This window comes from Equus quagga, chromosome 12, assembly GCF_021613505.1.
Source record: "Equus quagga isolate Etosha38 chromosome 12, UCLA_HA_Equagga_1.0, whole genome shotgun sequence".
Lineage (NCBI taxonomy): Eukaryota > Metazoa > Chordata > Mammalia > Perissodactyla > Equidae > Equus > Equus quagga.
In genome coordinates, this window is record NC_060278.1 from 13,062,640 (window position 1) to 13,079,446 (window position 16,807).

Genomic DNA, 16,807 nt, shown 5'->3' on the forward strand with positions numbered 1-16,807 from the left:
ACTAGGTTTATCCCTCAAATATACCTTTACTTTCTTTTCTGATAATATTGCTGACCTTTTTTTGCCCAATCCAAAGTACAACTCAAATTCCATCTTCTCCACAGTCTTTCCAACTTAATTATACATACTAAACTCACCTGTAATACTACAGGAAAAGCTTTACAAATAAAGAATTTCACTTGTGACATGGCTATAGCTGAGTACAAAATCACAAAGGACAGTACTAACCCCAGGATTTGTTCTCAGTGATTATTAATAGTATTCACTCATTGTTTAACAAGATGTCCAGCATTTGTTGTGTTCAAAGCTGGCAGTGAGCAGACAGCAGTGAACACAACAAACACAGCCCCTCCCTCACGGTGCTAGGATTATAGCATGTAGTATAGTCTAATACCACAGCCAACAGGGGTTTACAGAGGTCACCTTTATCATTACTAAATTATCAACCTGTCACTAAAGCAAATGAATCTTTTTAAAAGGGCATCATGGAAAACAGTTCTTGACAATGTAGTAAACAGTATACATTTTCTCCTTCCTGCTTATTTATATGGGGAGAAAGTTTCCCACTTTTACAATTACTAAATGATTTCTGAATCTAAAATTAGTCCAAAGGAAAAATTAACATTTTCATACTAGTAGGCGATACTACTGTTGTAAGTTTAAATATTGGCTCAAATTCTCTCATCAATACTGTTGCTTGAAGTATGACCGACATACTACTGTGGTTTTAGACCCTCATCAGCAAATATCCCCTGAATTTTATAATTAAATGTCTCTGGAATCAAGGAAAATGCCTAGCTCTGCCACTTAGAGCTGTGAGAATTCTGTTACTTTTTCTATATAATGAATAATGATACTTGATGCTCGTCAAGTCCTTCAGACAGTGTACAGCGCATACTAAGCTTCAACAGCAGTTGGCAATTCTTAACTTATGGTAAGAAGGTATAATTCTTAAATATTCATGGCATTTAGCCAGTTTCTTTTAGCTAAGAATAGACTTTTTAATACTATGTTTATCAGTAAGAGAGTGTTCTCATCTAGTGATACTTTATTAAAATATATGAAATTTGAGATAACGTATCTCAAATAGTTTTAAGTAACTAATCTCATTCCATAATTATAGCTTTAACTTTAACAAGACATGTACACTCTTCAAAGTGATTCCTAATCATAAGTCTAAGAAAAAAAATGTTGGTAAGTCTAAATTTAAGTCATTTATTTTCATGAAGTAATAATATTTATGGAAATTTCTCCCTAAATTTGTTTACCTAATGATGAGGTAAAAGGGGATACAAATTCATATTTTTCTGCCACAGGTGTACCACAAACATTGTCCTCTGAAAATAATCATTGTGTAAAGAACACTGTTTCCCAAGCCTAAATTCTTCCTAACTCTACAACAGGTAGGAAAATCTTTTCAGGGATGTGAATTAATTTTTTAATCCCATTAATTTGAAGATGTGTGTATCAAATGGCATCCAAATGCAAATTCCAAAGTCAGCAATTTTCAGAGTATGCTTCTATGCATAGGAAATCAGTGAGGATCTCTTTTCACAAAAGCAAATTTAGGCTTAATTTTCCCAGTAAGTCACTCATCTGATTACTGTGCCTCTTGCTAAAAATGAATATGAATTCAATTTTTTCTGAGTAAATTTCTCTAAATTTACTTTTTGTGACTAGGGGCTAAGGCTAATTGCTAAGCCCTTTTGGTCTCAAAGAAAACATATAAATAAAATGTATATTCAAGTGTGCAATATATTTAAGTCTTTTCAATGAACTTATTTCTCATTGCAATTTATTTATTTTTCCCCCTCTAAAACAGTGGTTCTCAACCAAGGGGCATTTTGGCACCCCCCGGGGACAGTTTCTGATTATCACCATGCTGGTGGGGGGGGGGGGGGGGGGGGCGGGGGGAGGGGTCTTTGGGTGCTATTGGCATCTAGTGGGTAGGGGCTGGGGATCCTGATAAACATCCTACAATGCACAGAACAGCACTGAACAACCAAGAATCACCCCCACCAAAATGAAAATAGTACCAAGACTGAGAACTCTTGCTCTAAAACCATCCTTAATGCTTCTAATGAAACAATCCTTCCAGAGTTTTCACTCATTTCTCAAAAAAATTTGCCAACCAGGTCCACCAGAGGCACTGAAGCCGACTATGAGAAATAGAAAGAGAAAGAAATTCCTGGCTGTGTGATCTTGGGCAACTTACACTATGTGCGTACACCTCAGTTTTACCAGCTGTAAAATAGGGGCATTAACAGCCCTTACTTCATAAAACTGTTGTAAGGATTAAACAAGATAATATACACAAAGCATTTGTCAGGCCCTGGCATAAAAGAAATGGTAGTTATAGTTACTATTTTCACATCTGACCTTTACACATGTTCTTTTCTCCCTTAGAATGGTCTTTCTTGTTTACTTACTGAAATTAATATCTGCACAATTATAAAAACAATCCAAAATTCTATATTTATAAAATATACACATTCTTCATTTAAATTGTATTTATTATTTTCCCATACCATTTCCTATCTATCCTCTCCACCAACTAACTGAACTGATAGAATCCATAATAGTTTATTTCAGCCAAAATCTCATCATTTCTCCAATGAGAAATCTAAAATCAAGAGGGATATTTAACAATCAACACTCACTTAAAATCATTTACCTTAAATTCAAGATGCTATTCAGAAGATAAATGTTGATATTTACCTAATATCTAAACTGTTAAGCTTCTGTCTAAAACTATGCATCTTAAAATTTTTAAAAAGTGAGAATTATGTTCATAACACAAAATGCAGGTTAAAGAAGCATCCCAATAGTGTGAACAGCATATATAAATTCATTCATACTATAATAAAGACAATGGAAAAAAATATATTAAACATACTTGAAGACAAAAAGAATAGAAATCATTTGAGATCTCCTAAAATAAAATGTGATTGTTAAAGTTCATAAATTTAAATCATTTAACACTGATTGAAAAATATCCCCGATAGAGTAATTCAAGTAGAATTTGTGTGAGGAATTATTGAGAAAATGAAGACTAGTTGAAGTTTAGAGAAGAAAAGCTCAAAAACAAATACCAATCAAAAACAGTGTTAAAAACTCTCACACCTTAAATGTGAATTCTGAGTTGGTTTTAAAAATACAGTGCAAGTGAAGCAAAAAGAAAATGGGGAATTCTAGGTATTTCATAAGAAATGAATGGCCAATAAACTTTTTAGCTTATATTTAGTTAAGTAGCATCAATTAGTGCAAAACATCTTTTCCGAACACCAAATTATCTTTCTAAGATCGTAACACATTTTTTTCATTAAGATAATTAAACGTCACGTAGTAACTCAAAGTATTATCAGAACAATAGTTTAAAATGAATTTAATTTGGGGGTAAAGGAAGAGTGGTGGTGGTGGAAGCAAGGGAGAAAAACAACGGGCAAATCCCTACCTGAACCAACTGGAGATGAGCCAACACTAAGACTTTGTAAACTTCCATTCCTGAGCAATGTAGGAGATTTCTGAAGACTAGAGCTTGTTACACTTCCTGCAGCTGATGCTACAGATGATGTTGGTGAAGCAGAAGAAACTGAGAGATGAGAAACATTCTCTTGATTTTTGTTTCCTTTGGGTCTACCAGGCCCATGCTTACTCTGTTTATTTCCTTTTCTTTTCTTTTCCTTTACAGTTTCTTCTTCTATGCCAGAAGTTTGAGCCCGCTTATATCCTGCTGTAGGAAGGCTGGAATTACCCAAATCTCCAGGTGAATTTTCAAAGCTTTTAGGCTGTGAAATAACAGCTGAGGTCGAAGGGAGACCAATTATGGAACTAAAACTATTTACCCCCCCTTCCTGGCTTCCAGACTCTCCTTTATGTACATCTTTGGTTGATGATGACTGTTGGGAATGAGTATAACTGTCATTACGCAGATCTGAGTCTGTAAAGCTCAAGAAATCCTGGGGAGACTGTACTGAACTTCCCGAAGATGATTTTACACTGCCTGGAGTTCCTGAAAAACTGCCTGTAGTGGGGAAAAAAAAAAAATGGGGTAGGAAAAGAAAAAATTGGATGCAAAAGTTCCCATGAGCAGTAGAAACCATACAATCATCAAAAAGAGAGGGTGGAAAAAAAACTAACTATAAAACTTAGGACATTAATATGTAACAAAGCTAGATTTTTTAAAAGGTTATTACTGAAATCAAGTTTATCTATAAAACTATCTTTAAAAAATACTTGTCCTTTTATAGTTATTAAATTGAATATTAAGTTGAATTGCAAGCTATTACTTGTACAATTACCAAGATATAAGTTGTGCTTTAACCTACCTTTTACCATGGCAGCATTCCTCAATTCTCCCCCCAAATACGTCGTATATGCCTGAGTAAGGACTGACGAACAGCAAAGCCTCAATGAGACTTTCACAAGACTACAACTGGACTCTGAATGGCTAGGGGAACTTCCTCTTTTGCAATTATTGAAGATATGATTATAAATGTTCCCAACATACAATAAAACCCAAAACATGTTGTTTAGGTTATAAGTTCTGAGTTTTAACTTCAAGATAACGTTGGTGAATGTTATTCTTCAGTTAAATCTACCCCCACCAAAACAGTGATTTGATGAAATAATAACGATCACATGGGAAACTAATCTATATACCTTACATTCTCCTAGTCCACTACCCACAGAGCTGCATAAAGAAACGACACCAGCCACTAACATTCTGCTATTGCTTTTATGAAAGTAAAATCATAGGAGAGGCACCTCTCATTAATCTCTTTCACAACTGCTTATTCTCTCCCCACTCTTTAGTTAAAGAACATTAGTAGGTCACCAAGTTTTTACGAGATATAAGAACCTCAAGGTTCTTCTCTACCTGGTAGAAAAATAATATGGCTGGGATGAAATAACAGTTTGTTCCACTATCCCATTTCACCAACCCCTCTCTTCATGCTTGCCAAATGAAGTAACAAGTGTTTAGACTCAGTTGTGACCACATATCTATTATGTTTCATAAAACTAAACCATATCATATTTCAACTAATGTATTTAGAAACAAAAGCTCAAAATAGAGTGTTTTATTGGAGTGGAAAGGAAATTTCAAGCTAAGTCTTAAATTTTATTGCAGAGCACATTCATAAGTGATAACACATAAATCCACCTAAATATTTACAAAGATACTTTTTCCTCACACACAAGAAAGAATTTGTTTTTAACTAAAGTCTCAAAGTTTTGATTTTTAAATTTTAAGCTCTTCTGAAATGGCTTATTAAAAAAGAACACTAGTAGTTCCAAAGTTTAACACTGTCAAGAAATCATCTATTTTATTCATTTACAAAATTATTTGTACCTATGTGAGCATTTTCAGGCTATGTCTATATAGAAAAACATACATATTAAGAAGCCATTTACATTACATCAATCATTTAAGGATAACTGTAATTTGCCACTTAATTAGCAGCTATAAAGAAGTTCTTTATTATCCATTCTAATCTGTCACCATCTGTCTTTTTTCTACACATTTTTGTTTTTACAGCTGGTGTTAAAAACTCACTACAGTGTAGCAAATACTTTAAACATTTAGTATACACAATACTTTAAATGTACACTTTCTAAAATTCACATACTACCTGCAATGAAAAAAATAAAACCAATTATCTTAAATCTCCTACCTGCAAATTTTCAAACTTTTATAGAACACTATCTCAGATATGAAAACATGACACACTCCTACCAGGTCTTAGGCAGGAAAAGACTCTTCAATGCTGTGAAGTTTAAGAAAATGAGAGTTTTCCTTTCTAAATGGATTAGCACTTCAAAGATAGATTAAAAGCTGAAAAATGCAATTTTAACAGTAGAGAATGTCTTAATTAAAGAGATGACTGAATTCTGCTAATATCACATTTAAAATGTGAATGAAGTAACATTAAAAGTTAATTAAGGTTTTACTATTTATTTCCCAAACTGGCATAAAAACAAGTATACAGTAAACTTATTAAAATAAAACAGCAAATTTGGCATTTTATTTATTTTCTACTTGTCTAATGTTTTGTAATAGAAGTCATAAAAAAACCCCAGGACTTGAAAATCTTGAAGCCCAAAGTAACTATTAGTTTAAAATATACGAATATACTTTTTAATGAGAAATCAGCAGACTAAGCAATCTCTCCACATATTCAAATTATATCCTAGTAGATTTTGGATACTATTTTTATTATCAGCAAAAGCTTGAACAGGGTAAAGAAAAGGCCAATTTTCCCCTCATTTACTCGGAGGGGCAAACGGGGTGGGGGAGGGGGAATAAGGCACTTGTACACTCACTAACATATTTATCGCCAACAGTTCTAATGATTATATTTCTCAAAATATTTACATTCATGTTAAAAATTACACAAAGTATAAGCCTAGAACATAGGGCTAATGTACTCTAAAGTTTAGCTGAGCTATTGTGTTCCGCATAAAACGGGGGTGCCACATAAAATATAGCATGCCTAGTTAATTTTGAATTTCAGTTAAACAACAAATTATTTTTTCAGTATAAATATGTCCCATGCATTTATTTGGGACACTGAAAAATAATTTGTTATTTAACTGAAATTAAAAATTAACTGGTCATCCTGTAAACATAACAGCCTTACCAAAAGATACACAGGTTGAGCAAACTTCTACTTTTAAACTTCAAGCTTTATAATAAATGAATTAATAGTCAACAACTGTTATTTACTGAAAACTATTTGAGATCCCCTGAAAACGACCCAGTACTTGTTTACTTACTAAAAATACACACCTTAACTTCTTTAGTGTTTGACTAGGAAAGGTAACTAAAAATAACTGAAGAAAAGAATGACTGTCCCCTAGAGCAGACAGGAAACTCCAGCTTCGACTGTTGTTCTCCCCAAACTCAAACTTTATTTACCTCAAACTTTACCTAAACAGTAAAATTACAGTTCGACTTCAGAAGCACATTTGTAACAAAAAGAAAGCAAAGGTCCCAGAAACATTTTAACAAGGAATACCAGTCTTTGAAGGAATCTCACTACAGCAACTAATCATAAAATAGCCTCCAACGATCCATTAGTTATAAGTAAAAAATAAATTCTTTAACTACCATTGATCATCATAAGAACAAGTATTTTAACTAAAACATCATAATTAATACCTTGCTGGAAAGGACTAGCTGCTGACACAGTCGGTCCTGGATTTCTTCCACCAGGCTTTCTTCCCCTTTGACCTGAGCTGTGAGCTGAAGATTTCTTCCCTTTGCCCTCTGACCCTCTAGCCTCTGAAACATCTTTTCCACTAGTTGTATGCGCAGAGACTTCCTGGAAATTTGCATTTGTAAATCGTGCTGCAGTATCTTCCAAGCGCTTCAATGATCCAGATATAGAGTTGCTGCTAGTGCTCGTATAAGTCTAACATTTTGATTTGAGAAAGGAAGTAAAAGGAAAAAGAACTAATTACATTTTGGCTACAGAAAAAAAAAAGATGGCACATTAATAATAAATAATTACTGGGCTTGTAAGACAAACATCTTAAAGTTTCAGGTATAAAAATAAGTCAGTCCACCTAAGAAAATCATATAAAAACTATTATTTTAGCATCTATTACAGATAGCTTTTTAAAAACTGTACATAATTTACAGTACAGTTGTTTGAGCATCCAATTGCAGCAGTTAGTAAACGCATGTATTAGTCATTTATTCAGTGACACACAGTAAGTAACACTGAAGGTACTTGTTTCTCAAGCAACATCATTTTCAACAAGAACATACTACTTCTTAGACATGAAATTAAAAGCAGCTTTAGTGTTCAGCACACGGAGACAACAATTAGAGAGAAGTAAGGTGCTACAAATTCATTAGAGGACTACATCCCTGAGATTATAAGGATCTAGCACAGGTCAGAGCAAGAATTTTTTAAATTCAGGTGAAGGTTGCTTTTCAAAACAGAAAGATAAAAGTCTCTGAACCTGAAATCATTTCTTCAATGTATTAAGCCAAGAAAAGTTATATATTTTGCAGTTAAGATTTTTAGAAATTGAAAGTAGTATTATACCCTGAAATTGATTCTCAATCACTTCCTTGATCTAGATATGTTAGGGGAAAAAGATAAAGATTTGTTCAAACAATTAGTTTCCTGTTTTTAATAATCATCTTAACACAAGGTGTGTGGCAAATAAGGGCACGTTAAATGACGGTGAAAATGTGTTACAGCAGATGCACACTAATCAACATACTTCCAGACGAAAGCTCTGTAAGGCACACAGGGCCAGGGAATTTTGTTGCCGTTGTTAAGATCACTAAGTGCCTGAAATATAACCAGCCCTAAACTTCTGCTGAGTAAATAAATGAATATTTTTCTAATACACCTATCTGAAATCTGATATAATACAAATTAAAAAACCTGAAGACTGGGGCTGGCCCCGTGGCCGAGTGTTAGGTTTTCGTGCTCCACTTAGGCGGCCCAGGGTTTTGTTGGTTCGGATCCTGGGCGCGGACATGGCACCACTCATCAAGCCATGCTGAGGCGTCATCCCACATGCCACAACTAGAGGGACCCACAACTAAAAAAAAAGTACACAACTATGTACCAGGGGGCTTTAAGGAGAAAAAGGAAAAATTTTTTAAAAAATCTTCAAAAAAAAAAATTCCTTAAAAAAAACAACCTGAAGATACACAAACTGAAATTTCCCTCATATAACCACTACTCAATACAAACCATCAGATAAATCTGAAAAACAAGAAAGTGACGATAAAAACAGGTCTCAAGATGCTTGGCATTTGTAGCAAAATCAATGTTCAAAGAAAGGAATAACACTTCAAATGTTTCAAAACCAAACCCTCTTTCCTGCTCTTTCCTGCTGCGTGCTCATCCCTCTAGTGCTTCTCCCGTCCCACATCATCTCACAGCCCCTAACAGACTCTGTCATCAAACACAAGAGACATATCTCATCAAAACAAATTAACCTAGTCTAACAAACTAGAATCCACAAATAAGAGCAAAGCTTTCAAAGTAAGTTTCAGGAAAAAACAAACTTCCATTTAACAAACAATCATATTTAAGCTGATTAAACTTCACAGATTACTTCAGAAACATGAACCTTTTGCATGGCGGGCAGGTCACTCTGGAAACTACTGAACTTCACTTTTCAAATAATTCTTTCCAATAACTTGAGCTGATCCTGAGGTTTTCCATCTCACTCACATCTGACCCTACTGTAAGTTTAGAAGTCATCTAAAGAAAACACAGTCGTGTTCTTCATGTACTTTGTCCACGTATCAAATAAGGAAAGGAAAGAAAAATGGGTGGAGTACCAAAAACAGAAATACACTATTTGCTTCCACATACCAATCTAAATTAAGATTGGTCAATTTTCCCAGTCATTTAATAGAATATCCTTGCTTTACCCCTGGAGTACAAATATGTCCATAAATCCAATGAAAACATGGCATTTGGGAAAAGAAGTATTACAAAGAAACGCAATGAATGAAAATTAAGTAAATTTCAGTGACAAAAGGCACATTAAATAAAACCATAACATTTTATCTTTAAAAAACTTCGATACCATGTAAGTTTCAAAAGATACCACAGATTCCTTAACAAGAAAAAGAAACTTTAGCTGAAGATTCTAACAGTTAAAAAAAAAATTTAAGTAACAAAAAGGATTAAAAAGCCTCTATAGGTTTTACTCGAAGTAAGACCTCTACTTTAACTTCATGTTTGTAAGTTAAGAGTATTTGTTCCATAATATGCTGTTTAAATAATATGGCACTGTGGAATTACATTACAAACATACAATCAACTCACAATTAAGAAGGTGGAGAAAGAAGTAAAAGGAGAGGGTAGTGGGGAAGCTGAAAGAGACACAATGAGCAGGCCTAACATCACAAATCTGTTGTTTCCCAGGTCAGTTTCACATCCTAACAACTCTCATAGTATGAGCATCTCACTGTTCTGAGAGCCCTTCTAGTGCTTAAAAATAGGTATTTTTCATGCAAATCAATCCATAAAATGTAAACTACTTCAATTTGTATTCTACTGAATGAAATAAAGTGTTTTTTTTCTTTTCCACTAGAGCTAAAACGGGATATTTGGCCATATTGAGAGACTCTAAAGAAGTACATAAATACTTTGGTCTATAAGGTGATTTACAGGCAACGTAATGTATCTTTAAAAATAGACAATTAGAGGGGCTGGCACCGTGGCTGAGTGGTTAAGTTCGCGCACTCCGCTGCAGGCGGCCCAGTGTTTCGTTGGTTCGAATCCTGGGCGCGGACATGGCACTGCTCATCAAACCACGCTGAGGCAGCGTCCCACATGTGACAACTAGAAGGACCCACAACGAAGAATATACAACTATGTACCAGGGGGCTTTGGGGAGAAAAAAGGAAAAAATAAAATCTTTAAAAAAAAAAATAGACAATTAGAATACGTGTAATTTTTGTTTTGTAGCTAACTACAATTATTAGTCCTCAGCTAAGATACCATGCCAATATACCTACTAAATAACATTAAGATCAAAAAGTATTTCTTACTTCAAACAAAAATTTTAAATAGAATCAGAATTAAACAATGACTCCATAATAAGTAAGCAAAGAAAGAGCAGTTATTATTATTTTCTTAAAGGTATGGTTGCCTTAGATTATTCTACAAAGCTGTGTAATCCATATTTGGGAGAACAAGGCAGAAGGAAGAGAAACAACCACTAGCTGTGCCTTCCACCAACATGATGAAACAAACTAATGCTGGCTAATTTTTTTTAAATTATGTACTATTCAAATGTCTCTTAAAAGCCACAAATTTCTCACTAGCCCAACTCTAAGAATGAAGCACAGAAAGACTAAAGACTTAAAAGTGGGGGCTGGGGGCGGGGATCAGTGAGCTGTGAGACAACATTAAGCAACCTAATTTACATGTTATTGGAGTATCCAAAGGAGAGTGGGAGGGCAAAAAAACGAAGAAATGAATTGAAAGAAATAATAGCAGAAAAATTAGAAAATTTGATGAAAACTATAAACCTACAGATCAACTAACCCCAAGCACAAGAAACAAGAAGAAAACTCCATGAATGCTCATCATAATCACACTGCTTATCACTAAAAACCAACAATAAAGAGAAAATGGTAAAAGCAGTCAGGGGGAGTCAAAAAAAAAAAGGATGCCTTATGTGGTAAGAAAAAAAGATAAGGATGAAGATTTCTCATGGAAATAACAGAAGCTAGAAAACGGAATAGTAAAATCTTTAAAGTACTAAAAGAAAGAAACTATTAACCTAGAATCCTATAGTGAGCTAAAATATCTTTCAAAAGCAAAGGCAAAATAATTGCTTTTCAGATAGAAAAGCTGAAACAACTAATCACCAGCAGATCAACACTACAATAAATGCTACAGGTTGTCTTTTAGGCAGAAGGAAAACAAAAAAGGAAATGTGGATCTACACAAGAGTAATTAAGAGCACCTGGAAACAGTTATTACATGGGTAAATATAGAAGACTTTTTAATTATTCAAATCTCTTTATAATTGATGATTTAGAGCAAAAAATAACAATTAATTGTGAAGTTTATAAAATATGTAAAAATTTTAAAATATGACAAAAATAGCACAAAAGCCAAAAAGGTAAGAACGTAAGTATATAGTTTCAAAGTTCTTACATAATATGTGAAATGGTGTAATATCACTTGAAGGCAGATTCTGACAAGTTAAAGAGGTGTACTATAACCCCTAAAGCAGCCAGTAACATAATACAACAAAGAATTATCACTAACCAGCCAAAACGGAAACATAAAAAATATTCAGTAAGAAGGGGGGGGGGATGAGAAATGATGAGCAAATAAAGAAGGATTAGTGAATGATAAGATTTAAATACAACCATATCAATAATCACATTATATTTAAATTACCTAAATACCCGCACTGAAAGGCAGAGATTAAAACATTGAAAAAAGAAACTCAAGACTATCTGCTGCCTACAAGAAACCAATTTTAAATATAAAGACACAAAGATATTAAAAGTAAAGTATGGGGAAAAAACTATTAACCTAACACTAATCAAAAGAAAGCTAAATTCACAATATTAATACCACACAAAGTAGATTTCAGAATAAGGAATATTACCAGGATAAAGAAGTCTATTCATCAAGAGAATATTAAAAATCTTAAATATTTCTGCACCTAATAGGAAACCTTCAAAATAAATGGAGCAAAAACTGACAGAATAGACAAAATGGAGAAACAGCAAAATCCATAATTACAGTAAGAGAGGTCCACATCCTCTTCTCAATAATTGAACAAGTAGACCAAAAAATCAGTAAGGATATAGAAAACAAACAATATAAATCAACTGACCAACTGACATTTATAGAAAACCACTATACAATAAAAGCAGAAAGAATACACGTTCTTTTTAAAGACATACAGAACATTAAACAGGACAATCCTTGTTCTGTGTCATTTTAAAAAGTCTCAAAAATTTAAAATGAATTATATAACACAAAGACATTAAGTTAGAAATCAGTAACAGGAAGATGTGTGAAAAGTTCTCAAAAGTTTCAAAAGTAAATAACACATTTCTAAGTAACCCATGGGTCAAAGTAGAAATCAAAAGGAAACCATGGAGAAGATCTCGTCAAGATGGCGCTGTGAGCAGACATTGAACTCGCCTCCTCCCACGAACACAACCAGGTTACAACAATTTTGGGAAGAATCACCCTGGAGTGAAAACTGAAAACTGGATAAAAAGAACCCCCAAGACGAGTTCATTGCCACAAAACCTCCTCTTCAGGAAATCCTCAGGAAAACCCTCATTCCTGAAAAATCCAAAAAAGGAAAGGGGCTACAAAACCAAGAGAAGAGGAGATAAGTAGAAGGACAACAACAGAGAGTAGCAGCTCTACATCAGAACAGATTAAACCATGGGACAAGAAACAAAGGAAACTGAAGAAAACCGGAAAACAAGACACAAAATGGTAGTGGTAGGCCCCCACATCTCAATAATCACTCTAAATGTAAATGGATTGAACTCCCCAATCAAAAGACACAGAGTGGCAGGATGGATCAAAGAACAAGATCCAACAATATGCTGCCTCCAGGAAACACACCTCAGCCCCAAAGACAAACACAGACTCAGAGTGAAGGGATGGAGAACAATACTCCAAGCTAATAATGAACAAAAGAAAGCAGGTGTCGCTATACTAATATCAGACAAGGTAGATTTCAAAGCAAAACAGTTAAAGAAAGATAAAGAGGGACAGTATATAATGATAAAAGGGACTCTCCACCAAGAAGACATAACACTTATAAATATATATGCACCCAACACAGGAGCACCAAAATTTGTAAAGCAACTCTTAACAGAACTAAAAGAAGACATCAACAACAATACAATAATAGTAGGGGACCTCAACACACCATTAACACCAATGGACAGAACATCCAGACAGAAAATCAACAAGGAAATAATAGAATTAAATGAAAAATTAGACCAGATGGACTTAATAGATATATATAGAACACTTCATCCAAAAACAGCAGGATACACATTCTTCTCAAGTGCACATGGAACATTCTCAAGGATTGACCATATTTTGGGAACCAAAGCAAACATCAATAAATACAAGAGAGTTGAAATAATATCAAGCATCTTTTCTGATCATAATGCTATTAAACTAGAAATCAACTACAAGAAAAAAGCAGAGAAAGGTGCAAAAATGTGGAGACTAAACAACACGCTTCTCAACAAACACTGGATCATTGAAGAAATTAAAGAAGAAATCAAATTTTATCTGGAGACTAATGAAAATGAGAACACGACACACCAAATCATTTGGGATGCAGAGAAACAGTCCTAAGAGGGAAATTCATCGCAATACAGGCTCACCTCACTAAACAAGAAAAAGCTCACATAAGCAACCTCAAACGACGCCTAACAGAACTAGAAAAAGAAGAACAAACAAAGCCCAGAGTCAGTAGAAGGAGGGAAATAATAAAAATAAGAGCAGAAATAAACGATATTGAAACAAAAAAGACAATAGAAAGGATCAATGAAACAAAGAGTTGGTTCTTTGAAAGAATTAACAAAATTGACAAACCCCTAGCCAGACTCACCAAGAAAAGAAGAGAGAAATCGCAAATTAATAAAATTAGGAATGACAGGGGAGAAATCACAACAGATACCAATGAAATACAAGAGATCATAAGAGAATACTATGAAAAACTATATGCCAACAAATTGAACAACTTGGAAGAAATGGACAAATTCCTAGACTCCTACAATCTCCCCAAACTGAATCAGGAAGAAATGGAGAATCTGAATAGGCCAATCACAAGTAAGGAAATAGAAACGGTAATCAAAAACCTCCCCAAAAATAAGAGTCCAGGACCAGACGGCTTCTCTGGAGAATTCTACCAAACATTCAAAGAAGACTTAATACCTATTCTCCTCAAACTGTTCCAGAAAATTGAGAAAGATGGAGAACTCCCTAACACATTCTATCAAGCCAACATCACTCTGATCCCCAAACCTGACAAGGACAACACAAAGAAGGAGAACTACAGGCCGATATCACTGATGAACATAGATGCAAAAATCCTCAACAAAATTTTGGCAAACCGATTACAGCAATACATCAAAAAGATTATACACCATGATCAAGTGGGATTTATACCAGGGACACAGGGATGGTTCAACATCCGCAAGTCAATCAACGTGATACACTACATCAACAAAATGAAAAACAAAAACCACATGATCATCTCAATAGATGCAGAGAAAGCATTCGACAAGATCCAACACCCATTTATGATAAAAACCCTCAGTAAAATGGGTATAGAAGGAAAGTACCTCAACATAATAAAGGCCATATATGATAGACCCACAGCCAACATTATACTCAATGGACAAAAACTGAAAGCCATCCCACTGAGGACAGGAACAAGACAAGGGTGCCCACTTTCACCACTCCTATTCAACATAGTACTGGAGGTGCTGGCCAGAGCAATTCGGCAGGAAAAAGAAATAAAAGGAATTCAAATAGGTAACGAAGAAGTAAAACTCTCGTTGTTTGCAGACGACATGATCTTATATATAGAAAACCCCAAAGAATCCACAGAAAAACTATTAGAAATAATCAACAACTACAGCAAGGTAGCAGGGTATAAAATTAATGTGCATAAATCAGTAGCATTTCTATACATTAACAATGAACTAACAGAAAAAGAACTCAAGAACTCAATCCCATTCACAATCGCAACGAAAAGAATAAAATACCTTGGGATAAACTTAACCAAGGAAGTGAAGGATCTATACAATGAAAACTACAAGACTTTCTTGAAAGAAATTGACGATGACATAAAGAGATGGAAAGACATTCCTTGCACATGGATTGGAAGAATAAACATAGTTAAAATGTCCATACTACCTAAAGCAATCTACAGATCCAATGCTATCCCAATCAGAATCCCAAGAACATTCTTCACAGAAATTGAACAAACAATCCTAAAATTCATATGGGGCAACAAAAGACCGCGAATTGCTAAAGCAATCCTGAGCAAGAAAAACAAAGCCGGCGGAATCACAATCCCCGATTTCAAAACATACGACAAAGCTACAGTGATCAAAACAGCATGGTACTGGTACAAAAACAGGTCCACAGATCAATGAAACAGAATTGAAAGCCCAGAGATAAAACCACACATCTATGGACAGCTAATCTTCGATAAAGGAGCAGAGGGCCTACAATGGAGAAAAGAAAGTCTCTTCAACAAATGGTGCTGGGAAAATTGGACAGCCACATGCAAAAGACTGAAAATTGACCAGTCTTTTTCACCACACACCAAAATAAACTCAAAATGGATCAAAGACCTAAAGATTAGGCCTGAGACAATAAGTCTTTTGGAAGAAAATATAGGCAGTACACTCTTTGACATCAGTTTCAAAAGAATCTTTTCGGACACTGTAACTCCTCAGTTGAGGGAAACAATAGAAAGAATAAACAAATGGGAATTCATCAGACTAAAGAGCTTCTTCAAGGCAAGGGAAAACAGGATTGAAACAAAAAAACAGCTCACTAATTGGGAAAAAATATTTACAAGCCACTTATCCGACAAAGGGTTAATCTCCATAATATACAAAGAACTCACACTGCTTAACAACAAAAAAACAAACAACCCGATCAAAAAATGGGCAGAGGACATGAACAGACATTTCTCAAAAGAAGATATGAATATAGCCAATAGACACATGAAAAGATGTTCATCATCGCTAATCATCAGGGAAATGCAAATCAAAACTACACTAAGATATCACCTTACACCCGTTAGATTGGCAAAAACATCCAAAACCAAGAGTGACAAATGTTGGAGAGGTTGTGGAGAAAAAGGAACCCTCATACACTGTTGGTGGGAATGCAAACTGGTACAGCCACTGTGGAAAACAGTATGGAGACTTCTCAAAAAGTTAAAAATAGAAATACCCTATGACCCAGCCATCCCATTACTGGGTATCTATCCTAAGAACCTGATATCAGAAATCTCAAGAGTCCGTTGCACCCCTATGTTCATCGCAGCATTATTTACAATAGCCAAGACGTGGAACCAGCCTACATGCCCAGAAACTGATGATTGGATAAAGAAGATGTGGTATATATACACAATGGAATACTACTCAGCCATAAAAAAAGACAAAATTGGCCCATTCACAACAACGTGGATGGACCTCGAGGGTATTATGTTAAGCGAAATAAGCCAGTCAGAGAAAGACAAACTCTATATGACTCCACTCATAGGTGGAAATTAGTATATTGATAAG

At 34.6% G+C, this 16,807-nt stretch overlaps 1 protein-coding gene across 16 annotated transcripts in view; it reads right to left on the reverse strand.

Annotated features, from left to right (window-relative positions):
• The window catches only part of MLLT10 (MLLT10 histone lysine methyltransferase DOT1L cofactor), a 257,846-nt gene that overhangs the window by 64,613 nt on the left and 176,426 nt on the right, over nucleotides 1–16,807 (reverse strand). For 12 of the 16 annotated variants that reach the window (XM_046678439.1, XM_046678438.1, XM_046678444.1 and 9 more), the window contains 2 exons: nucleotides 7,163–7,415; nucleotides 3,455–4,024 (listed from right to left, as the gene is read on the reverse strand). In XM_046678439.1, the coding sequence (XP_046534395.1) occupies nucleotides 3,455–4,024; nucleotides 7,163–7,415 (823 nt within the window). The remainder of the gene's footprint in view (nucleotides 1–3,454; nucleotides 4,025–7,162; nucleotides 7,416–16,807) is intronic. The other 4 variants (XM_046678451.1, XM_046678450.1, XM_046678449.1 and 1 more) reach the window with 1 other exon arrangement.